The sequence below is a fragment of the Aulonocara sp. 'chitande type north' Nkhata Bay genome, linkage group LG4 (genome assembly GCF_057382095.1).
Source record: "Aulonocara sp. 'chitande type north' Nkhata Bay isolate Kocher_YH1m ecotype deep benthic linkage group LG4, A_spYH_male_GT1.1, whole genome shotgun sequence".
In the NCBI taxonomy this organism is placed as follows: Eukaryota; Metazoa; Chordata; class Actinopteri; order Cichliformes; family Cichlidae; genus Aulonocara; species Aulonocara sp. 'chitande type north' Nkhata Bay.
In genome coordinates this window covers 5,755,453-5,779,909 of record NC_141347.1, presented here as the reverse complement: position 1 = coordinate 5,779,909, position 24,457 = coordinate 5,755,453, and the positions used below count along the sequence as shown (strand labels likewise).

General features: G+C 42.0%; 2 protein-coding genes and 1 pseudogene across 4 annotated transcripts; all 3 read right to left on the bottom strand.

Annotated features, from left to right (window-relative positions):
* Positions 1–820: 820 nt before the first annotated feature.
* On the bottom strand, positions 821–4,421 carry LOC147331838 (uncharacterized; annotated as a pseudogene).
* Positions 4,422–7,616: 3,195 nt separating this feature from the next.
* Positions 7,617–11,654, bottom strand: LOC147331837 (phospholipase D1-like). 2 transcript variants are annotated; one of them, XM_086288130.1, is made up of 4 exons: positions 11,082–11,654; positions 10,025–10,273; positions 9,508–9,601; positions 7,617–9,167 (listed from the first exon to the last, which is right to left on the bottom strand). In XM_086288130.1, the coding sequence occupies exons 1-3, from the start codon at positions 11,301–11,303 to the stop codon at positions 9,548–9,550; spliced, it is 525 nt and encodes a 174-aa protein (XP_086144256.1). In that variant the 5' UTR covers positions 11,304–11,654; the 3' UTR covers positions 7,617–9,167; positions 9,508–9,547. The 2 variants fall into 2 exon arrangements, with proteins under 2 accessions (XP_086144256.1, XP_086144255.1); XM_086288129.1 differs by having other exon boundaries at positions 7,617–9,171; positions 11,082–11,653.
* A 2,266-nt stretch (positions 11,655–13,920) lies between these two features.
* On the bottom strand, positions 13,921–22,429 carry LOC147331836 (uncharacterized). Of its 2 annotated transcripts, XM_086288127.1 has the most exons (4): positions 22,305–22,429; positions 19,918–20,023; positions 15,209–16,309; positions 13,921–14,883 (listed from the first exon to the last, which is right to left on the bottom strand). In XM_086288127.1, the coding sequence occupies exons 2-4, from the start codon at positions 19,933–19,935 to the stop codon at positions 14,197–14,199; spliced, it is 1,806 nt and encodes a 601-aa protein (XP_086144253.1). In that variant the 5' UTR covers positions 19,936–20,023; positions 22,305–22,429; the 3' UTR covers positions 13,921–14,196. The 2 variants fall into 2 exon arrangements, with proteins under 2 accessions (XP_086144253.1, XP_086144254.1); XM_086288128.1 differs by lacking the exon at positions 22,305–22,429 and having other exon boundaries at positions 19,918–20,089.
* Positions 22,430–24,457: the final 2,028 nt, after the last annotated feature.

The window sequence follows — 24,457 nt, the reverse complement described above, 5'->3', positions numbered from 1 at the left end:
GGCTGTGCAGCTCCCCAAAGAAATGCCACCCCACACCAAAACTGACCCACTGCCAAACTCATGCTGGAGGATGTTGCAGGAAGCAGAAGGTTCTCCACGGCGTCTCCAGACTGTCACAAGTGCTCAGTGTGAACCTGCTTTCATCTGTGAGGAGCACAGGGCTCCAGTGGCAAAGTTGCCAATCTTTGTGTTGTCTGGCAAATGCCAAACATCCGGCACGGTGTTGGGCTGTAAGCACAACCCCACCTGTGGACGTCGGGCCCTCATACCACCCTCATGGAGTCCATTTCTGACCGTTTGAGCAGACGTGCACATTTGTGGCCTGCTGGAGGTCATTTTGCACAGCTCTGGCCTTTCTTTCCTACCCCACAGTACCTTCCCTTACCATTTGTTCCCTACTCTTTTACTTCTTCTTTGATCACGGTTGTCTTTCTAGATAAGCAATTTCATTTGCTCTGGGGCGAGTCACTGGCTCGGGTGCATTCTGGGACTGTCAGTTCACCAGTGTGCTGGCATGCTTCTTAACAAACACACCACTACAGCAAACATCTATTGTACTTGTTGATTTCTTCGACAAAACACTGAACAAAACATGTCCTTGTGAGTGTGCTGCCTGGTGCTTTTAAATTTTGTGATAATTTGAGCAGCCCAGAAAGCATCCCATAAATTAAATTATGTTATCGTATCTGAACATGTACACTAGTCATTAAATTAGATGGGAAATAATGATTCAGGGTAAACAACTGCACCAAGGGAATTCCATTTTTCTTCTCAAAATGTAAAATGTCTGTTGAAAAATCACATTGAACAGAGATGTGATTAACTTTTTATTTTACCAAACATAACATCAATGATGACACAATCAGTCTTCATCAGAAGTGCTCAAATCACTCTCAGTGGCATCGTCTGGAATGTCCTCCTCCTCCTCCGAGTCCATTTCCAGGAGTGGTTGGTGGCTGAGGATTCTCTTGTACACGTCCTTTACTTTGAGCATTTCAGCTTTCAGTTCACTTTGTTTTTTTAAAACCAGGCTACAGAGTCCCTTCTGTGCATCCTCCGACATGCCAACAAAGGAGGCTGTAAAAAGAACAAAACAAATAAATATGAGAAAAGTAAAAAAAACAAACAAAAAAAAACATCACCTCATAAACACAAGGAATTAGGATGCTGTAATTAAACATTTTTTTAAAAGGGAGAAGGCAGTGTTAGCTAGCAATCTAGATATAGGTAAAAGATCCAGTAAGACTTTAGCATCTGCTCTTATTTTCAATCGATTCATCAAAAAATTAATAAATAAATAAAGTGCTTACAGTCTGAGGAGATTGTCCCCAACACCACAGAACGCATTCGCAACACTGTCCAGTGATGCTGCATCTCCCTGCAGAGCATCATCTCCTCCTCTCTCAGGCGCCTCACAGCCATCACCTTCTCAAAGACCTTTCTCTTTGTCCGGAGGTCAGCAGCAGCTACAGTTTAACAACATCAGATGGGAAAACATAGCAGCATATTATGATTCAAGAACAAAACATTCAACTACTGCTCAGATACTGGGAGTTTGTTTAAAAAGGATATTTGGAAATCAAGAGCTTACGTTCACTTGTGCTCTGCCAGGGCCAAATATCGGTCTGCATGAGGGCATCACTGGATACGATTTGCTTTGTTGGTTCAGCGAGCTTGTTGTAGTCGTCAACAGCAGCCGCCAAGCGTTTCTTCTCAACTAAGATGACCTTGCGAATTCTGTGTCGCCTCTTGTTGCTATCTGTAAATAATCATAAAAAATTCACACCTTCACATAATGTATATAGTTACATTTTAATCTACACTCATCAATTTGTTTGCTGGAACAAATCACATCCAGCTTAAACAAACCTGGATCTGATTTTATTCTGTTTACAAAGTAGCTGCACAAGCTGTACAAACTCAGCATCAAACGGTCCGTTTCAAAGAAACTGGGACGTACCATTTTGTCTGTAAAGACTTTGTGTTCGCACTCTGATGATGACGACAAGCTCCTCTATTCGTGCCTGCAACGCTCCAAGGCTGCCATCAGTTTGATCACTTTCTAAGTGAGAGGAATATTAATCAGAGCACAGGATGAGTAACAGTCACCAAACTACAGTGGACTCTGTAATCACTGACTTGATGACATTCATTATAAGACATCTGGAGCCTTCATGTGCTGCTATCTCATGATAATCATGAGATAACAAGTATGTTGGTGTTCAGGTTTATAAAACCAACTAGTACGACATTATTTCAACCCAGGTTCTATCCAATTTGATGAAACGCAACAACTCTGCCATAAATTTGCTTTTCCAAGGCTTATTTTTCATTGTTTGTTGACACTGTCAGAAAGATCTTAACTCTAAGTTCTTTAATGAGGCCATGGTGGGTCCTATTGTTATACATGAGTGCATTATATTGAGACTCACCTTCAGCCCATTGCTGCAGTGTGTCGTCATCCACACCCAGCTCATTTCTGCTCGCATTCAGGCTCTCCACTTGTTCTCTAAGGATCCTTATGATCTAAGAATGCATTCATAAATGTCATTCATATTGACATTAAAAGAGTACTGGTGTTTTCCCCCCATTACCACACACATTAAAATGGGTGTTGAAAAAATGACCTTTAGATATCGCTGGCTCAAAGTGCGGCCCAGTTGTTCCACTTTCCTTTTGTTCCAGCCCAAAGCCAGGAGGGTCAGCATGTCTGTTCGCCCTGCATTTCAGTTAGTATACAAATTAGAATTAATGAGCAGGAGACTGAGTGGAATCTCAGACACGGACACACACCTGCTTTAGACATGTACTTCGTTGTGATGGCCGCCCTAGACAGGAAACTGTTTACTTGTTCCACCTCTTCTCCAACTGTTGAACCGGCCCCATCCTGAAACGCACCTCCCCATTTGATCTATAGAAAGGAGGTCACAATACATGACTGCTGAATTCATTCAACCTTATAACAAAATGTCTCAAACTAATCCAAAACTACAAGCTGCAGTATACCTCGCATTTCCAAGTGTGAGCTTTGCATGCATGACGGAGAGAAGAGGAAGCATTGACAAGAGGTTCCTCAGCTCAGGGCACTGCTGAGCCACCTTGGTTAAATAGGGGAAATATTTACAGGCCACATCGGAGCAAAGGAACGTAATATGTCCTGGGACGCTAGCTGCCAACTTCCTCTGGAGAAAAAGGGGGTAAGCAAAGATCTCCCCTCGAAACATGTTCAATGCAGCTAAGAGGACTCCGTGGCGACAAACAGCTATTTCCATGCCCTCCTCATCCAACTTCCCAGTGGACTTTTTGGACGACTCCTTTGCTGCAGTCCAAGATGAAGATCCGCACAACCCTTTCCCCGGGACCTATACACTCAAAGATTTTAACATAAAAGACATGACATGATGAAGCCCTATCAGGGACAAACTTTTTAAAACAAATGCATAACAATTAGCTGAATTAGCCTCGAGTCACACAAGACCTCAGATCTCCCCAGGACAGCACTGATAACACAAAATAAAAATCATGTTGTTTTTTTTAAATACACATGGTGACAAAATTAAGTACACATTAAGATAAAGTAAAGTAAATAGTATTACGACAACACCAAGAGAAAAATAAAAAAAAATATCGACCCATCCATATATGTCTACACACACACACACACACACACACACACACACACACACACACACACACACACGTAAGTGTATATGGTTACGGCATTAACGTCATTTTAACAAGATTAACAGCACTAATATATATGTGTATCTTACATGATTTGTGTGTCTCTGGATGTATTTCACAAACTCAGCAACTTCCTCATCTTTCTCAATGAAGACACCTTCAAAGTTCCCCTGCTCTGAAGTGCTGAACGAACACAGTGACAGTTGTTTGAAAAGAAACATTAAAATACATTTTTCTACAAATCCATATTTGACTTATGTCCACAATGCATAACGTACCTTGCATTAGACTGAAAGCGATAAAGCTTGCGGTTTCCATCAACTGAGACGGCAAGCATGTGTGGAGTGCAGGCAGGGCAGCTAAAGCATGGCTCCTTGCACATCCTGTCCACCTCAAACTTTACAGCACTCCACTCCAAGAAACTTTTACTGAAGGCATCAGCTGATATTCGGCCATTCTTTTACATAGAGGACATACAACAGAATATTCAAGGACAGTCAGCATAAACATTGATTTGCACAATTTCCTTAAACTTGGCAAATTTAGGAACTCACCCTTCCAAAATGGGCTGTTCGTTCATCCAGCATTTTGACAAAGGCCTTAAGTGACATCCCTGGTGCAGCCTTCTTAATGTCATAGAAAGACTGAAAGGCATCCATTGAAAACAGGGTGCAGAAATTTAAGGTGCCAGGCCAATATCCACTACCCAGGATGTCCTTAACTGAGGGGGACCACATTAGGCCACAGCTGGTGCAAGGTTATAACGGCCTTTAGAAAGGATCAGGAGAAATTCAGTCATGGCTCAAAGCATTCATTTTTTTCATGTTGTTTTCAAAGCGGTCTGGTAAATCCAAATGACCTTTGACAGGTGCCCACATATACTGCGGGCCGAGGGTAATTAAAACAAAGATAGCAATGCACAATTTGCAATAAAACCTCCAAACACATCTATTGTGTATGTAGTGTGTGACAAAAGGGCAACTTACCATTTATGGTTACAAGAGCCACAATTGCACCGGGTGAAACCTCAACGTTACCTGCTGGGCAGTCACACACAGTCTGGCCTTTGCACAGGCAACAGCCGAACTAACATTAAAACACACAATATATATAAAAAGAATTAGAAATTAACTGATACACAATAAATATACAATAACAGCACCCACTCATACTCATACATAGCAAGAAATGCATAAGACTTAAAAACTGTACCTATTGGCTTGTGAAACTCTGATGAAGGCTGCAAAAACCCTCCTGTTACTGCCTCTCTGTTGTGCAGGACAAAGCGTGTGTGAACTGCAATATCACAGTCAGCACAAAGGAATGGAAGAGACAGGCAGTCCAGACACCTCACAACTACTTGTTTGCCACACTGACACACACGGTGTGACTGTGGATCCAGAGTAGCTAACATATTGTCTATAAGACAAGGCCTGGCCTCTTTCCACTTTTGCGAGGACACCATATTTCTGATCGCCCAGTGAGTAGCAGCTGACTCAGACGACTTCTCACAAGTCATGGCTGCGTCCTCTTCTCCATCCTCCAACAACTGAAGGAGCTCCTGACGAAGCACCTCAGTTCCACACACTAACAGAAAAAAAATAAAGAAAGGAAGAAACTCTTCCACAAAGTGAAAAACACTCTGGGCAGTATGTTTCTTAGGACTGCACAAAAGCCCTGCATAACTCAACTATAACAACAAATATAAAAGTAAACAGAAATCACAACATATACAAGAAGGTAAAGTACCTTTTGTTGGGTTGACACTGGCAACATAACCAGGTTCTTTACGTGGACATTGATGCTGCTCTCTGGACACTGGGGGGGGGGGGGATGAAGAATATTTACTTACTGAAATTCTTCGGTGAAAACAAGTTGTGAGATAAAATCAATGGTTGTGTGAACACTGACCACGTGGCATGCAACTAGTACTTCGACTGGTTGATGGTCTTTGAGGAATAAAAGCTCCCTGTCTGTCACGTGTTTTCCAGCGCACTGGTCTTGGCTGAGGTTCACTCCGTGCATCATTCTACGCAATTAACAAGGAAAAAAGGGAACACCTAAAATACAGTCCATGATTAAAGCAAAGATTATCAAACATCTTAAGTTAACCAACTTAATTTGACATAAACTTTAAACAAAAATTCAAATAACATAACGTTTACCTCTGTTTGTTTGAAGCGTTTATGAAAAAACTAACTTTGAAACACACATCAAGGTATTATGTTAAATATATGTATTTTTTACATACCTGCATTAGAATCAATCAGTTCCGCCTCATTTTCTTATTCTTATAAATGGGTCTCTCCGTTCTCCCGTCAGCCTTTGCTTACACAGGTTGCGTCTGATTGGCTGGAGCCGAGCGCATCCAAAACTAACAGGAGTGGTGAATGAATCTATAAATGTGTTTTACGTGTGAAATGAAAATAATAAACCTAACAAAGGATTATGTACGTTAAATCTGCGCACTTTCAGATCGTGAATCAGTTTGGAAAACACTGTGTGATGGCCACAACATGAAGCCATTTTATTGTTGAATTATCAGTGATACTTTCACGTGTTTTTGTTGAGAAATGTTAACGATGTCATTAAAAGAAAGCATTAAATTAGGGAGAAAAACCCGTTCGCGGAGAGGGTCCCCGGGTCTCCAGTTAGATTGTGCTTCACGGCGTCATGTTTCGCTGTGACGGGGTTATTATTGGAGTAAATGGATGGCTGGAGCCTCTGCTCGAAGCGTCTCTGATCGCCGCGAGCGCGTTCATATTGGAATGAATTGACAACCCACAGCGTCACATAAAAACGTGGAAGGGTACCTTAGGCGTCAGCATGAGAAGTTAAGGGACGTGACAAATCGTCATTATTTTACGCGTCGGGAGTGAGAACGGGTTGAGTTGGTGTACGGCGAGCTGTGAGAGGACAGAGATGGAGAACGCACATTTAACTCTTTAACAGGAGATACGTTACGACTAACAGACGACTGCTGTCTACATGATGTCTTTGCAGCCCTTATGCTACATGTTACACAACTTTTCTTCATGCCAACAAGACTGAGGTGCCACATAGTCGACACATACAGCTGATTATGATGCATGTTTTACTATTGCTATGTTCACATCATCTGCTTGGCTTTATTACTGAAAGCCTGGAGATCCTCTGACGTGTGCATGGCTGATGTGAAGTATGATTAGTCCTACATGACATCAACAGCAGAGGCAATGAAAGCTTTGTTGTTAACAGGTTGTAGGTAAAGTCAAATGTCTACTTCTACACTTGTGTTGGGTAAAGTTCTTCTCACTGCAGCAGATTTATATCTGTGCTTTCACAGGGCGTGATGTGGAGCTCAGCGCTGAGGTGCAGGTCTCCTTGGAGACGGCATCCTGGCTGAAATATTATCATGCTTCCAAAACATTTCAGCTTTTATTTTGAAAGAAACAAGACTTGAAAACGAGTCCCCTTCTTCCTCTTTGTCTTTGTTCTTCAGAGGAGTGTCACCTGGACAAACTCAGGGCTGTTCTAGAGCCTTTCTTATTATTTGACTCCATAGAAATAAAACTGAATGGAATCAAACAAAAACTCCCAAACAGCTAAAACACTTTGCTTTATTCTCTTTTTTAACAAATACGTTGAAGTCCATCCACAACAACACAGCTGAGATCTCCTTTGTAATCAAGTGTTTCCATCCTTTGTACAGATCTGCATACAAAACAATCATTTACGTCCCACAGAAGTCTAGTTACACGTAACTCTACAAGAACTGGTGAATGACAGAAACATGAGACACATGATCACAGGTGATAACAAAAAGAGAAAGAATTCATGTGTTAGTGATGTTTTTCAGCCCTGATGGCTCATGTTGGAGAAACAAGCTGAGGTACGTGGAAAGTTCACACACACAAGTGGGCGTGAGCGCACACACACAGAGAGAAACACAACTGAAGCATCTGTTTGCTGTTTCTGCTTTCATCATCTCTGCTGCTGTGTCAGGCTGGGGTCTCTCAGTGACGTGGTTGAGGTGAAGTATGACGAGTATCCCTGATTCAGTCCATCGAGACAAAGGGCAAAGAAAGCTGTTGTTAACAAACTCTATGGTGATGTGGCATTTAGCTCTGACTCTACGCTCTGCTGAATCCTTTGAACCTGCTGATCAGTAAAGCTCTACGTGCTGCAGCAGATTGACCTCATCTGTGTTCACAGGTGTGGACCTCAGCGCTGAGGTGCAGGAGACTTTCATTCAGTTCTCCCTGCAAACAGCATCCAGCCTGGAAATACTGTCATCTTTCCCACAAATGGTGCTCTTATCTCAGAGAAGAAGTCTGATGTAAATAACTGCAATCAACATAACTGCAATCAATAATGCCAACACGATGACTGTTCATAGCTCCTGCTTTGAAATACTGAACTTAAACATTGACCTGATGAAAGATCACAATTCACAGTGGCCCACTGTCAGAATCATTCTGAATATAAACTCATCGAGTTAATCTGAACCTTTCTCAAATGTGCTGTGAATAAATGCTGCTGCAAGCCACTGTGGGAAAGCTGTGTTATTATCATGGAAACATCTGTGACACATTCACAGAGGACGAGGACACAAAGGGACGACACGCAGAGGCTGTGTTCAAGTCAAAAATCCAAATCTTTAGTCCTAAACAGGCAGTGGTTACAAACAGGAAGACGAGCAGTCCATTAAACAGTCTACAGGGTCAAACATACAGAGAATTCAAACAGCTATTAAAAACAAATAACTGGACACTGAAAAACTTCAGTGATGTGTGAGGCACCAAAGGGAAGCAGCTGAGTATATTCAATGAATTCTCTTCAAATACAAAGACAGAAACTCCTACAGGCAGCATGCAAACTGAGCAGGATACACAAAGATCAGAGATTACAAAATAAATCAGACAAGGATTTCAAACTTACTGAGAGCAAGGCCTCTGTTACAAATCTGTCTAATAGAAAAACATGCTGTACAGATACAATACGCTCAGTGTTCATGGTCATTTAAAAACTGGCTCTACCTGAACCACTTCAATATTTTATGAAGTCACTGAGTCGACCATTTCTACAGTTTGTTTCCTTCATTGCAGTCAGAGTGTGGCTGGTAAGGATGAAAACACACACAGAGCGTAAATTGTCTTTGTTAGTAACAAACGTCAGCAAAGAAAAGACAAAACACACAAACACTCTCATGATATTCATGAATCATTAGAAAGCATCCAAACATTCTGCTCGTGGACTTTTACAGTCTTATTTGCACTCGCTCATCTTCATAATCATCCTGATCAATACATGACAGGGGAGGCTTTGAGGTAGGCGGGGCTCTCTGCTGATGTCAGCATGAAAGGCAGGACCAGCGTCTGCCACATGTTGGTGAAACATCACAGTACACTGGCGTGGTTTCCTTTCCAGATGTTGGACGTTTGACACTTCAACGTTGAGGCCAACAAGAAGACACAGTTTTGGGTCGGGTTGCTGCAGGGTTTCTAACTGAGCAAAAGCAGAAGCACACAGACCAACAGGGATCAGATGCTGAGTGTTAGAGGAACATCTGTGCTGATCACTGAATGCTGCTGTGGTCTCTTGTTGAAGTTGGCTGGTGGGACAGTCTAATAGTGATATCCTGCCCATCGGAGGAACACTTTTAAAAACACATGCAATACTTTGTTTGTATTACAGTCACAGTTTATGTTATTTTTGTCCTTTAAAAGTGTTGCTGTACTATAAAGTCCTATAATTTGAGGCTAAAACGGCTCAGAGTCTCTCTCTCAGAGGATCTCCTTTGAAAGTGGAGACGGCTTTATCCGCTGATCCACGTCACTTTACCTGGATGTTTTCTTTGAAGCTGGATGAAGACTCCTCTCCCTCACTCCTGCTGCAGCTGTGTGGTCCAGTTGGCCTCTGAGGTCACAGTCAACATCTGTAGCAGAAGAGGGCAAATAAAAGTCCAGGTTACCAAAACTGGGAGCTTTTCCAAAATAGAGCGTAACTGGACTTTTTCAGCCTTACAGGCAGATAGTCGTCTGAAGCTGCAGCTTTTTCTTTTTAGCTTTTTCCAATCTCTGCTCTCGGCTTTCTTTGAGAACATGTCTGCTTTCTTGGCATGGGTCTGTCTGCTGTTGGTGAAGAGACTAAATCCACATACTCGCTACTAAGATCTCCTCAAGTAGTCTCAACCAGATTACAGTTTAAGAGTAAATGTCTCCTGAGAGTTTCACCTTGGGGAGATGCTGTCTTGCTAACATGCAATCATGAGCATTAATCTATGAGGTGAAAAAGTAATTTTAAAAGCTCCAGCCACAAGTTTTATTTCATCTGTGTTTTGGTCAGAGTCCCATCAGACCTCCAGAATGGTGTCAGAGTGTTTTCTATCCACGTGATGAGCACAGGCCTCAGGTCCAGACCTCCACGGGCACCATAGCCTCTTTGGAGCTAATAGGTGCAAGAAGGTTTTGTTGGGATAGGAACTGAAGAGGAAACTGACGAGGAAGGCAAGGATCTTCTTCAGCTCCTCCGAGCCGGGACCTCTTTGTGTAGGCCAGCATTGGCCAGGTAGCCCTCCAGCATCGCTGGATGGCCGACAGTGGAAAACCTAGAGGAGTAGGAGAGAGGTCCCGGTGGCGCCTGTGTCCGGCAGCCTCGCCTCTGTCAGTGCGCCCCAGGGCAGCTGTGGCTACAATGTAGCTTGCTATCGCCAGTGTATGAATGTGTGTGTGAATGGGTGGATGACTGAATGTAGTGTAAAGCGCTTTGGGGTCCTATGGACTAGAAAAGCGCTATACAAATGCAGGCCATTTAGGAGAGAAACAGCAGCTTGGAGCATGTCTTTATACTGTTTAGTCTTTAGAGCCACAGACTTTCTTTTAATGTCATTGTTCAGGATCTATGACTGATTATGTATTTATTGTATTCCTCCATTAGAGATAGGGTGAGAAGTTCGGGAGGGGCTCAGAGTAGAGCATCTGCTGCTCCACATCGAAAGGAGCCAGCTGAGGTGGTTCGGGCATCTGACAAGGATGCCCCCTGGGCGCCTCCTGGGTGAGGTGTTCCAGGCATGTCCCACCGGGAGGAGGCCCCGGGGCAGACCCAGGACACGCTGGAGAGATTATATCTCCAAGCTGGAGGAGGTGGCTGGGGAGAGGGAGGTCTGGGCCTCTTTGCTTAGGCTGCTGCCCCCGCGACCCGGCCTCGGATAAAGCGGATGAAGATGGATGGATGGATGGATGGATGTATTCCTCCATGACTGTGTGACAGCAAGTGGAACAAACCAGCTTCACCTTTGTTGATATGCTTGTAATTTTAATATTGATTAAATGGCCCATGAAATAATAGAAAGCTCATATATGAAAATGTATTTTAAGAAATAAAATGTTAATCTGAGTACAAAGGAGTACACTCACCTTCGGGTAGATGGAGGTGTAGCGAGCGCTGGTGAACATCCAGGCCTCCTCGTAGAACTGATCACTGATTGGATCCAAAACATCGATGGAGGATCTGTGTAAGCGCTGAGGATCGTCCTGATGGACAGAACAGAAGGAGAGTGAGACAAGTGAAGATATACTAAACAACACTGTGACATAAACTGACCCACACACAGTTTGATTCACAGGTGATTGACACATTATTGGACCACGAGCAATCTTTTCTGGTTTGACGCCGTCTTTGTAGCCAGAAACCAGCTCTCTCCTCGGCTTCCTCCACTACACGCTTCCCCCACGCCAGTCTCCTCCGTCACTATAAAGGGGAGAGTCATGAGCTCCATCACCCTCACCTGTGCCGTCCAACGTCCCGCCACCAGCCTCCACTGCAGCAGGCCAGAGACCACACCCCTGCCACAATAAGTAAAAGTATATCCTTGCTGTACCCTTAATGCTAATTATGCTAAATTAACCGCTGCCTTTGCCCCTTTGGGATTATTCTTATGTCACTGGGATGTTGACCTTTGACCTTCACATTAGAGAGATGGGCAGACATAATTAGTGTATGAATTTTAAAGTCACAGGTAATAAAGAGAGTGTAGCAAATGTAGTCAGGTTTATTACTCTGTATCACACATGAGTGCCCGAGGGAGGCGGGGCTGACTGGGGAGACACAGGAAACAGAGAGACAGGGCTGACTCGACATGAAACGATGAAACGTGGGACACGGGAACAGAAACTAAACACAGGCTGAAATGAACACTGAGGGAGGGAGAACTAAGATTACTGAGAGCCTGATAAATAAGAAGAACAAAAAGCAAGAAAAACAAGAGTCAAAGAAAACCAAAAACACAAAGCATTGGGCCAGGACCCACTGCTGTGACATTTATATGTGATAAAAACATTAAAAACTGCTCAGATGTTGAAATCTTTCTACGTATACTTTAGGTTCAGCTCTCCAGCCTGGCATTTGGTTAAGCATGATTCAAACATTTGATTTTGTTTAACTGGTTTTAATTATAGTTACTTTTTGTGAACATTTGTTGCAGCATTTAAAAATACATCATTTATTTTCAAACTTTTATTGGATTTAGAGCATCATATTTGACCAACGTAAATGTTTTAATTTCATATAAAATAACTGAAACAGTGAACTAAATATCTGAAATCTTTCCTTCCTTAAAAGTTATAATCCTACTTAAGTTATAGTGCAAACGCTTAAGCAACAAATATACTTGATGCTAATTAATTAATATTTCCCTTTGATGTTGCAACTATGCGGTCACTTCTGTCTTTAAACAAAATAATATTTTCCAGTTACAGAAATCATAAAGTCCAAACTAAAGTGCTACTGTTGCTATATGCATTTTATATAAATCATGGATGATGGTCCTGACATGAAGGAAGAGAAAGTTACAGGTTGCATCCTTTGACTTTGTCTCCGTGCCTTTGGGCCATTTTCAGAAGGACAGATGTTTCTGTTCAATTCTTAAATCAATTTTTTCAAACACAAACACTATTTTAAAGCTTCTAGAGAGTAAAATATTCATGATAATTATAATAACAATAATAAAAACAAAAGCTCTCAGATCCATCAAACCAAGCAGCAGAAAGAACAATAACTGAAGAGAAAACTTTAACCTTGTAGACTTCATTATGTTCCAGCTGCTCTACAGACGCTGTGACCTCGAACTTAAGCAGGTCGTAACGTATGTGCAGCTCAATAACTTCATAATCAGACCCTGTGGTATTTAGGCAGCAGAACAACTAAGAATAACAACTACAAATAATGTTTTTAGGTTTCTGTTGTACTGCAAGGTTCTGTACAGGAGAACCAAACCAAGAGCAAATATTACGTCTCATTTACACCTGAGCACGAAGAGCCATCAACATTTAGCAAATTGAATCATCTTTGTTTAGATGCAAGAAGAATCATATAGAAATGAAAAAGTAGAAATAGAAATCCAGAGCAAAGATATCCTCTAATTCAGCGTAGCACATGAGCAGCTGCTGCGATTCACGTAAGCATTCGGCTCGTCGCTGCTGCAGATTTTTCTCTCGCTGTTCTGGCTCACAGCGCTGCAAACACAAAAATAAATATCCCCAAAGCTGTGAAAGGGAGCTAATTAGTAAGAGTATTGTTACTCTCCGCAGGAGTAGTCCAGCAGTAGAAATCAGTCCAATAACAAGGTGTGTAACATCTAGCAGGGTGACAGAAAAACCCAGGGTAACTTCTAAGGACCTCAACGTCTCTCTCACATTGTGTTTTTTAAACATGCTTCCATTTGTCACTTCAGTCTTTACTCTGAAATACAGGAAGAGAAATCATGGCTGAAACAATTTCTCATGAAACCAGGGGTGTGGTCCAACAGTCAGTTTGGTGAGGAAGGTTCCTAACTGAGAGAAGTGACCCAGAAGTATCTGTGTAGCAGCCACAATGAATCCAGATCATGAGCTTTATTAACTGATCAAAGTCTCTTCTTACATCTTCTGTATCATTCAGTTTGCATTGGTAATGCCCATTATTGTAATGCTTTTTTAAGACGAGCAAAACTTTATTTCACTTTGGGTTAGCTGGGATAAGTGATGGATGGAGGGAATTTTACTTCAGCCACAGAAATCCTAAACAGGAAGGAGGAGCAGAGTTACAGTGGATCACTATCCAGCAGGGAAACAAGGTTTATTTCAATTTCTTGGCCATGAGTGACATTTACTGAGTGGGCAAATTAGGGAGACGACACCATCAGATCCCGAGCCCTCCATGTGTTAATCAAGAGACGGCTGCTGTGCTACATCCATAAATAATGAATAAATTAGGAGCTAAAGCTGAAAGGACAGTTTATTTGTACCATCAGTGAAGATATTTTACATTTGAATTTTTTATTTAACATTTGCAAGATTCAATAACATAAAGAACCTGAACAATAAAACATTTATGTGGATCAAAATACATTAAAACAAAAACTTTATAATAGGAAACAGAGTTTTCAACCAACTGATGAAAAGAAAGCTAACCACTTGACATGAACACTACAGTAGGACAGTTTTGAAAGCTTAAAATGGAACTAGGGGAAGAGTTTGATTCACAGCTGCCTCATCAGATTTTTACAGGAGATTCTATCTGAACTCTGTGGAGCCTGATCTCAAGCTTTTTGAGTCTGACACAGAAACCAGAGGATCTTTCTGTGTCTTCAGATTCACTGTGATCCAGTGATGGGAGTGATTTCAGCCCTGAGTGATCGCGCTGATGTTTGCACAGAGCAGACAATGAGGTGAATGTTTGGGCACATTGGTAACAGTGAAACAGTTTATTAGTAACGTGGGATTGTTTGTGTACAGAGTATGAACTGAGATTCCTGAAGCTCTTGTCACACTGGTCACAGCTGTAGTTTCCTTCCATGTGCGTACGTTCATGCCTGTTACGACCATGTGAATGTGAGAAGCTTCTCTCACAGTGTCTGCACTTGTGTGGTTTCTCTCCTGTGTGGACTCGTTTGTGTCTTTTAAGTTCACCTTCAGTGGTGAAGGATGACCCACACTGATCACAGAGGTGCTTTTTAACCCCACTGTGAATCAGTTCATGTGTTTTTAATCCACCTGATGTGGGGAAGCTTCTCCCACATTCTTTGCAGTATTTCAGTTTGTCTCCAGTGTGTCTACGTTGATGTACTTTTAGGGTATTTTGCTGACTGAAGATTTTTCCACAGAGGTCACAAAGAAAGTCTTTCCCACCACCACGGTGATGACAGGGTTGAGAACTGGATCCATCTGTGTCGCTCTGCTTCTAAACAAAGACACAAAGACAGTGTAAGTCAGTCCTTCAACATTTGTATCCTGAACGTCGCCTGAAATAAAGAGCATCTCTGCAGACGTCCAACTACATTTGACTGTTTCAGTTAACACACTCAGTTTACTGGGCTGCAATAACTACAATACTACCACCATAATACTACAGTAATACTAAAATCATAACTGAAAGGAAAATCTGAATAATCACTCAGAGCTGCTTTTCCATGCAGTAGAATTGCTAACATGCTAACACAGTTTAATGAGCAGAGTTGTTCCAAACAGTCAGGCTAAAATGACAAGATAACAATATAAATACATACCTCACAGTAGCTGCACTTGTAGAGTCTCTTTCTGGTGTGGATCTGTTGGTGTTGTCTCAGGTGACGTGGAGATTTAAAAGTCTTCTCACACAGGTCACATTGATAAGGTCTCTCCTCAGTGTGGGTAAACATGTGTCGTTGTAACTGTGCGTCTGTTGTAAAGTATTTGCCACACTGTTCACAGCAGTACACATCATGTCTGGTGTGAATGCGTAGGTGTTCATTTCGGTTCCCTCTTTGGCTGAAAGTTTTTCCACAGATGTCACAGCTGTATGCCTTAATTCCAGAGTGGGTAACTAGATGCTTCTGTAAGCTGCTACTGCGAGTAAAAGCTCTGCCACACTGATCACAGCTGTACGCTTTAACTCCACTGTGGATGAGTTGGTGATTTTTTAGGGAACGCTTCAAGGAAAAAGACTTTCCACACATGTTACAGCTGAACGGTCTCTCTCCAGTGTGGATGACCTGATGATGTTTTAGTTTAGCCTTCTCAGTAAAACCCTTCCCACACTCGTCACAGCTGTATGCCTTAATTCCAGAGTGGGTAACTAGATGACTCTGTAAGTGGCTACTTTGAGTAAATGCTCTGCCACACTGATCACAGCTGTACGCTTTAACTCCACTGTGGATGAGTTGGTGTCTTTTTAGGGAACGCTTCAAGGAAAAAGACTTTCCACACTCGTCACAGCTGTATGCCTTAATTCCAGAGTGGGTAACTAGATGACTCTGTAAGCTGCTACTGTGAGTAAAAGCTCTGCCACACTGATCACAGCTGTATGGCTTAATTCCAGAGTGGGTAACTAGATGCCTCTGTAAGTGGCTACTGCGAGTAAAAGCTCTGCCACACTGATCACAGCTGTACGCTTTAACTCCACTGTGGATGAGTTGGTGTGTTTTTAGGGAACGCATCCAGGAAAAAGACTTTCCACACTGTTCACAGCTGAACGGTCTCTCTCCAGTGTGGATGACCTGATGCTGTTTTAGTGAAGCCTTCAGAGTAAACTCCATCCCACACTCGTCACAGGTGTGTTTTTTCTCTCCCTTTCTTCTGTGAGGTTTGTCGGCCTCCTGAGAGCGCTGACTTCTGGCTCCATGTTGGTCCTGCAGTGACAGAGATACAAACAGAGGCAGTGAGTGAAATGCAGTCGTGGAACAAACTCAGCCTTCAAACTCCATTAACACTAGTTTTAAACCTGAAGGTGGAGCGTGGCACCAAACACCTTAAAGGTCTCTTATCCCCACCTGCTGGTAGTTCTAACACATTACATCCAACCTGCTGTTAAAGATAATTCATGACTGTTCAAACACTAAACACACACACACACACACACACACACACACACACACACACACACACACACACATTATTTTATAATTTAGATTATTTTGTTGGTTCCTATTACATATTTCTATAATTTGTATAGATTTATACAGAATTATTCAGTGATAATAAATCCTATGTTTGTTTATTCTAAAGGAACCCCGTTAGCTTCCACAACAGATGTTGCTCGTCTTCCGTCAAATACTCACATAAAATATTACACAATAAAGTGGATTCAAGATATCCACATAATTTCACTCTTACATCCACAGTGAGGTTTCACAATTGTTCAAATATAAGCAATCAATAATAATAATATCAATAACATTGAGGCACATTACACAAATTTCAAAATCAAATCATGTCTTACAATATTTACAACAACTAAAAGCTCTGTAAATCGGCTTTTAAGTGCTCATTGAAGTTTTGAATAATTCTCTAATTTTTTAAGGCAACTTATTCCACTTAAAAGTTGCTCTAAATGTAACAGTTTTACAAAACGTTACTTTTAACTCGAGCATTTACTAAATTGCAGCTTGTTGAAAACTGTGTAATATGATGATGTATTTCATCTGGATACTGCAGCTGAGCAGAATAAATGTGGTGTGTTTAACAGAATTGCTTTCTTTAGAACTACAAGTAAGCCATAGAATATTTTAGCCTGTACAGGAAGCCAAGAAAGGTTATTATGCATTTTATCAATATTAGTATAGTATGAACATCTTCACACTAATCTGGACGCCTTATTCTGGACTAACTGAAGTCTGTTAAGATCTGTCTTATTAGCTGCTGACCAAATGATTGAACAATACTCCAGATGAGACATTACTAGTGCATTAATGACATCTTTCATAATGAAGAAGTGATACACAAAGAGCATTTCATAGCCATAGCTATGCCTTGTCGGCAGAGTTATGTGACATTAGTGATGTTTGTACTTTCAGCGTTAACTTGGTTTTAAAGCCTTTAAAATATACGCCGTTCAATAGTCGACCTTCATCTGACAGAGATTGTGATGATTTTGTGGATAATTAAAGTCAGTCATATATCCACAAACACAACAAGCTGAAAGTCAGTGATGCTGCTCGGTTTGCAGTCCTGAACATCACGGCACAAGCAGGATCCACTGCACTGTTAATGTTAGCTGTGTTATATTGCTGCCTCTGTTCGGTGGTGTCGAGCCAAACGGACTTTAACGTGTGTTTGAACGAGCTGACGGTTCACTCGTTAAGCTGAAAGAAAGATGCTTTAATCACAGCAGTCACACATGTGTCCACTGTACCATCTGGGACTCTTCTTGTTTACACTCGTAATAACACAAACACTAAATCCTGCTTCTCTGTGCTGTTGTGTAGCAGTGTGTACACCTGAGACTGTCACCTGTCTGTCTGTCCTGCACTCTCTCTCTGTTTCTTTCTCTCTGATTGTGGAATAAAAGTATGAACATGTGTTTATAAGTTACACTTGTGTTTGAATCCTGCAGCTTATCACACATTTGATTTCCATGTGTGACGACTGCAAGTGTCCAGAGTGAGGACAGACTGAGGGACCCACTGCTGCACATCATCTGTGAGGCTTTGCAGCCCTGATGATCCACCAGGACAAACTCAGCAGTGTGTGAGGAAGAGGAGGAGGAAGAGCCAGCAGCAGCTGACAGATGGAGAGAATAGACAGACTGTTCCCTGTTTGTGAAGGACTGCTAGGAAAGTTTAACACAACTGTCTGTGCTGAATCAGTCTTATTAGGTAATGTTCAAATAATGTGATCATCCCAGTGTTTCCAGTGTGGGAGAAAGTACTCAGGGCCTTCAGGTTACACACCATGAAAGGCAGCAACAAGTTTAATGTTCAGAAACCTAAAGTATGTATCAGCAGCAGAATGGAGCTAAAATAAATGTTGGTTCCAGTTCTATGAAGCTTTGAGTATTTTGGATCAGTAGCTGCTGTGTTTGTTGCATCATATTGCTGTAACTGTTTATATGCTTTATATATTCTGAGCTAAGTTGATCTATAGTGTTACATCATATTCTATAAGGATGTTATGTGTTTGTAGACTTTCTGCCCAGTTTGACCCATTTAGTAGACGTCAGCCTGTTTAAGGCTCTGATATCTATTCTGTATGACTTACAGCAGTTATGACATGGTCTGATTTTCTCACCCAATAAAGGAATATTTCATATATCAGTCTACTCTTCATTCTATCAGACACAGTTATCACAGCTCCTACATTTGCTTTTACACATATATGTAAGCAATGAGCCAAATTTAGTACCAACATATTAAATGAACAATATTTGTCTCTTATGTATAACACATCTGTATACACACTGTCACAGATACTTGTCTGTGAGTGAAGTGATTAATATAATAACTATAATATTGGCCATATTATATTTACATTACCACAGTGAGATGACTTTAGTCTCATGAACAACATCAGCTAATTGTTATTTACAGCTAATCTTAAACGACTGTTCAGCACAGAAATGAAGCCCAACAATCATGTTTCACAGTCCTGTGGTCTCAGCCTCAGATACTCATCAAATCACACAGAGCTCATGTAGAAACAAATGAACTAAATATGTTCTCCTTCATTTCTGTCAAACAAAGCTGTATGAAACGTTTCCAGCTGTTAGTATCATGGTTGCTAGGCAACCTGGGCAGCGCGACGGAGGCTAGACGTCCCATTTCACGAGCCTACGAGCCTCGCACTTCGGCCTTAGCGGTCTTTGAGTACGCGGCCCTTGAGGACTTTAAAGCTGCAGAACCTGAATCGGGATACAGCCATGATGATCTCCAGCCTCGTGCTCGCCAACATTCTCACCTGAGTTAAGAAGACGATCACTGAAATGGTCTCAGCAGGTCCTTTGATGACAGCAATGAAATGCAGTGGTAAGGCTTTTTGGGGATTAAGTTCGTTTTCATGGCAAAGAAGGACGATGCAGTTCATCTGATCACTCCTCATAACATTCTGGAGTGCAGGCAAAATGCTATTATAAAAACTTAAGCAGCAACTTCTCCAGGTTCCAATATTTATGCAATTCTCAAACCTTTTGGCCACGACTGTATAACCTCTTCTGAAGTTTAGTGGATATTATACATGGTTATGCTCAGGATGTGTCGGCCAGTTTCCACTGGAAACGCCTTTTGGTTAAACTGTCAGCGAGGAATTTGCATTTGCACTGTTACATTTTTATATAACTTTAATGCACATAAACAACAGCTGCTTGTTTCAGTGAAAATACATTGATGGCTTTTTAATAAAGTTGTGCAGCTGTAAAGTATTTTGTCTGGTGTCAATTCTATCGTCAGCTACATCGTTATGGCAAATGTTCAAATGTATATGGTGATAAATATCTTTGGTCATATGGTCCTGCTCTGTCTGTCACCTTCTGTGTTGAGCTCATTGTTTCCTCTGTAGTGGCTGAGCTGAGTCCAAGTAGCTGAAAATGTTCCTCTGCTGCTCCGTCAGACTCTCCTCCTCCTGCTGATCAGCTGGGACACAAAACAGATCTTTGTTAGGCTCCACACTGCACTGAAGAGTCAAAGTGTCTCATATGTTCATCTGACAAGTAAAAGAACACATTTTTGTTTCCCGAGGTGGGCAACTTGTTGGAAACAAACACAAAAGCTTTGAGCACTGATACCTGCCATTGCTGGCTTTGAAAGATGCAACGCCAGCAATGTGGATTGTCAAGACTCAAACCAATCATCAAGCAAAGACAACAGGGATCATTTGTTTCTGTTTATTTAGCATTCACAGCATTTGTAGTTGCCTTCTGTGCAGGGGAAGTCCACGCACACTGTGTGGTACCGCCATCCGCAGAAGGTGCATTCAACCTCTGTAAGAGAAACGAGGTTGTCTGAGACTGAAATGATATTCACTAAAGAAGTGGGGATTTGTAAAACTTCAAGTGTATGATAAGGTGAAAACAAATACACAACTGCATGTCATGTAGTTGAAGGTTTTTTTTCTTTTGGAAGACCGGAAAACACTGAAAGTTACAAATTAGTCCTTTATTTATCCAGGTAAAAAAAAATCTCATTAAGATTAAAAATCTCATTTCCAAGAGAGACCTGGCGTCATGGCAACACAAGTCACATACCACACAGGTATATAACATTTAAAACAAACACAATATCCCAACATGTGTAACAAATGTATTGTGCTTGAAACAAATTCAGAATAGGTGATAAAGCAGCTGCACATGTGTGTCACGAGTAAATCTGGCTGTATAACAAACAGAAACAAGTGATCCTGCTGTCTTTGCTCAATGGTTGGTTTGAGTCTTGACAATCCACATTGCTGCCATCTTTCAATATGTTTGAATGCACCAGTGTAAGTGCAGCCACTCAGACTCAATGTGTTCATAGAAACAGGTGCAGATGTGTCACGAGTTCATCCAGCAGTAGCTATGGCACTTGGCCACAGGGGGCAGCAGTGGACTGACCTGCATTTGAGACTGCTCCAGCTGCTCTGTGACAGTCAGTAGATCTGCTACAAATTGCAGATCATATGCAAGTTTTGAAATGACATTATAAATATTCCTAACTTAGCCACGGCAGCCATGTTGATGTATTACCTATATTGGCTGAAAATGTTCATTTGCAGAGAAAAGACACAGGCAGACTGTGCTTACAGGATGTTACATGTTATTATGTGATGTTACTGAAATCATCATGAATAACAGGAGTGGTGATTCCTGTAACTTTGTGTATATAATTTGGCATTTCTTACTGATGCAGGCCAAAAATAAATACATAAACTGAGCACCTGATGGCTTTGAACTTTTGTTGTCCATCTTCCATTGGTTTGAATTTTGCGCTCCAGTACAAACACAAATCCCCCAACCCGAGGATCAGCACAATTAACCTAACAGACCTACACCTTAGTTCACAGATTCACTTTGTCTAAGGTTGATTTCTGGGATTTCACACAACCCAGGATTCAGATCGTGAATCCATGATGGGCTTGGATTTACATCATTATAAATGAAATGTGCTCTACTTGGAAGCAGCCGGCCCCGCCCCTTTTGACGGGTTGTGTGAGACTTTAAATCATCAAACTGTAAATTATAAATTTAAATTGTTATTGATCCTTTACCCCGAGTCCTAAAGTGTAGATTTATTTTCTTACTCTTCTTATATTTGTTGTTTGTTTACTTGCACCGCTGTAACTGCAGCCTCGTCGTCTCGTCTCTCTATATGCTGGACTGTCTGTAGCGGAGATGACAATAAAGTTTACTTTGACTTCAGCAGCGCGCAGGCGCACCGAGGGCTCTCGCGCTCACTTTATAGAATGTAGAAAAAACATGGGTGCAGATTATAAGTCTGTATCATAATATCTGTTTGTTGTTTTTATTTTGTTTTGCGAGTTGGTTATTAGATGTCGCTCCAGCCAGCCAGAGACTCCCCGCCGCCCCGCCCTCTCCTCCCTGTGCCGCCAGCAGCAGGCGCACCTCGCAAACGGAGGGCGCCCTTACTCCCAGCAAATGGCTGATAGAAAACCGATCGGTGCCTACGAATTTCCCAATATGCGCTGGCATGACGTCGGGGAAGCATGGGTACGACCGATTATTTTATTTTTTTCTTGCCAATGCCCGTGATGCCCCCCCCACCACGATGCATTCTATTGGTTTGCACACTTACACACACCCAGCTGTGGTTTCCTGTTTTGCTGGACTCTGGAGAGCCCCGCCTTTAACGCTCTTCTCTCACAGAGAGCAACAGAAAACTTGGAAAAACTCCAGATTGACTGAACTCAGTTCAAAGTTACCTTGACACCTTTAGATGTGAGACGTAGTGATGGTCCGCTTGAAGCTGACGCTCCGGTGCGTGTGTCAGAAAGATCAACGCGCTGCTTCAGAAGCACCGTGTCGAGGCTTGATTCGTTTGGTCAGAGTCACGTGATCAGTGACGTCTGAAGCTTCGTTTAGAACGTACCTTTTTTTAAATCGAACTTTATTGAAACACAATGAGTATACAACATACAAACAGATGAAGTTTACAAAAGAACAGAACATGAACATACAGAACCAGGAGTAAAAAAATTATGATATGAGGAGGCGAAAAAAATCTACATATAAATATTGTTCTGAGAGGCTTTTTGTTGGTTGAGTCTGAAATTGATTGTATGTACAATTCATATCCTTATAAAACGGCAGAAATATGGTGTTTTATTAATAAACTTACATTTATGGATATAAAATAGCTAAAAGTATTAACAAATTTTTTATAAAAAAACATTTATCATTCTTCCTGGGGAACTTAAAGAAACAGAATAAAACATTTTCCATCGTAAAGAAAACTCCCTTAAAATATAGACAATAACAAAACTGCTAAATTCTTCCAGAATCTCTGTGTAGAGGAACCAAAAGACATGTGCCACAGTTTCTGGATGATCCCCACAGAAAGTTCAATTAGTATTTATGTCTCTTTTAAATGTTACCATATAGTGACTGGCTGGGTCACATTTATGAAGAATTTTATATGAGATTTCCTTCACCTTGTTCACAACTAGATATTTATGGGATCATCCAGACTGTCTTCCAGGTGATATCTGGAACATGTCGGTTCCAGTAAGATATTCTATATATGGGAGAGACGATATCTTCTTGGAATAAACTACGTATTCTCTTATTGCTGTTACCAAGTTCCTGTGAAAAGCAGATTTTTCCCACTGCTGACTCAGCTGGATCAGGGAGAGTGACTGAGGCAGATATTGAGCTGTCAGTGTTTTTATATAACATTAAAGTCCCTGAGGGTATGGCACCAAGCACCATTGAGAATTCCCCACCACCACTTCCCCTGCCGGTGGCGGACTCCCTCAGGTGTCGGTGCGTTGGTGGTTCTTTGTGTCCGGGGGTGGGCGTCCAGGTACACACCGGCTCACTCCTTGGCGGCCGGTTATCGGGGCCTGGAGCCTGGGGCTCGCTCGGGCCACTTCGGAGGTGGGGTGCCCCCGGCGTCTCGGCCTGGGGCTCGGTCACTCAGGCACAGCTGGCTGCCGGCGGAGCTCACGGGCGCGTCACTGCAACCCCCCCTGGCTTCTGCTCCGCGGCTGCTGAGTGAGCCCTCATCTGGGACCCTCCTCAGCTCTTTCTGGGACAGTGGCGCGGCTGCCCCTCTGTTGGTCTTCCTTGGTCTCTTGTGTTCTGGGGGCCTCTGGATGTCTCGAGTTTTGATCTCCTCCATACCTGCTTCATGCCCTGGAGGACGGGGCTGTGGCCCCCCCACACCCTCTAGCAGATCGTTACATGGAGAAACCTTTGGAATACAAGCATGCTGATCCACACAGGTATGCACACAGGTGTACACACGGGTATTCACAGACGCGGACTACAGCTTTCTTGGCTGCTGCCTCAAAGCACATTGTGCGCTGTCTATCTTGCGTGCTGCACAATATCGTTTATTATTTAGTATCTACTGATATCTACTGCTAGCTAGTTTATTGTGATGGTGCTGTTTTTTATTATGTTGCTCTTTGCTGTTTGCTTTCTCTTCTGTTTTTTTTCTCCATACAGGTGACCCAGGTGTTTTTTTTTTTCTTTCTTCCCCCCCTTCTCACCGTCTCTTCTCCCCTTTGGTTTTCTTTCTCTCCCTCTCTTTCTTTCATTCTTTCTCCCTGTCCTATCCCCCAGTCATGTCTGTCCCGTTTGTAGCAACTGAAAATAAAATAAATTCATAATTATAATAAAGGTCAATCAAATGGACCAATATGGCAAGGTCCTGATGATCCACTTGGTAAAATAAATCCGCTTGGCATCTTTCTTGGCCTTAAGACAACAATTCTGATGCTATAGATCCAAACGGGACACAAAAAAAAAAAAAAATCAAGCACATTGTCCTAACCTTAACACCATAATGTTTAACAGTTAATACCCTCAAGTTGAAGGATAACCACCCAACACTAGAAGTACCCACTGATGT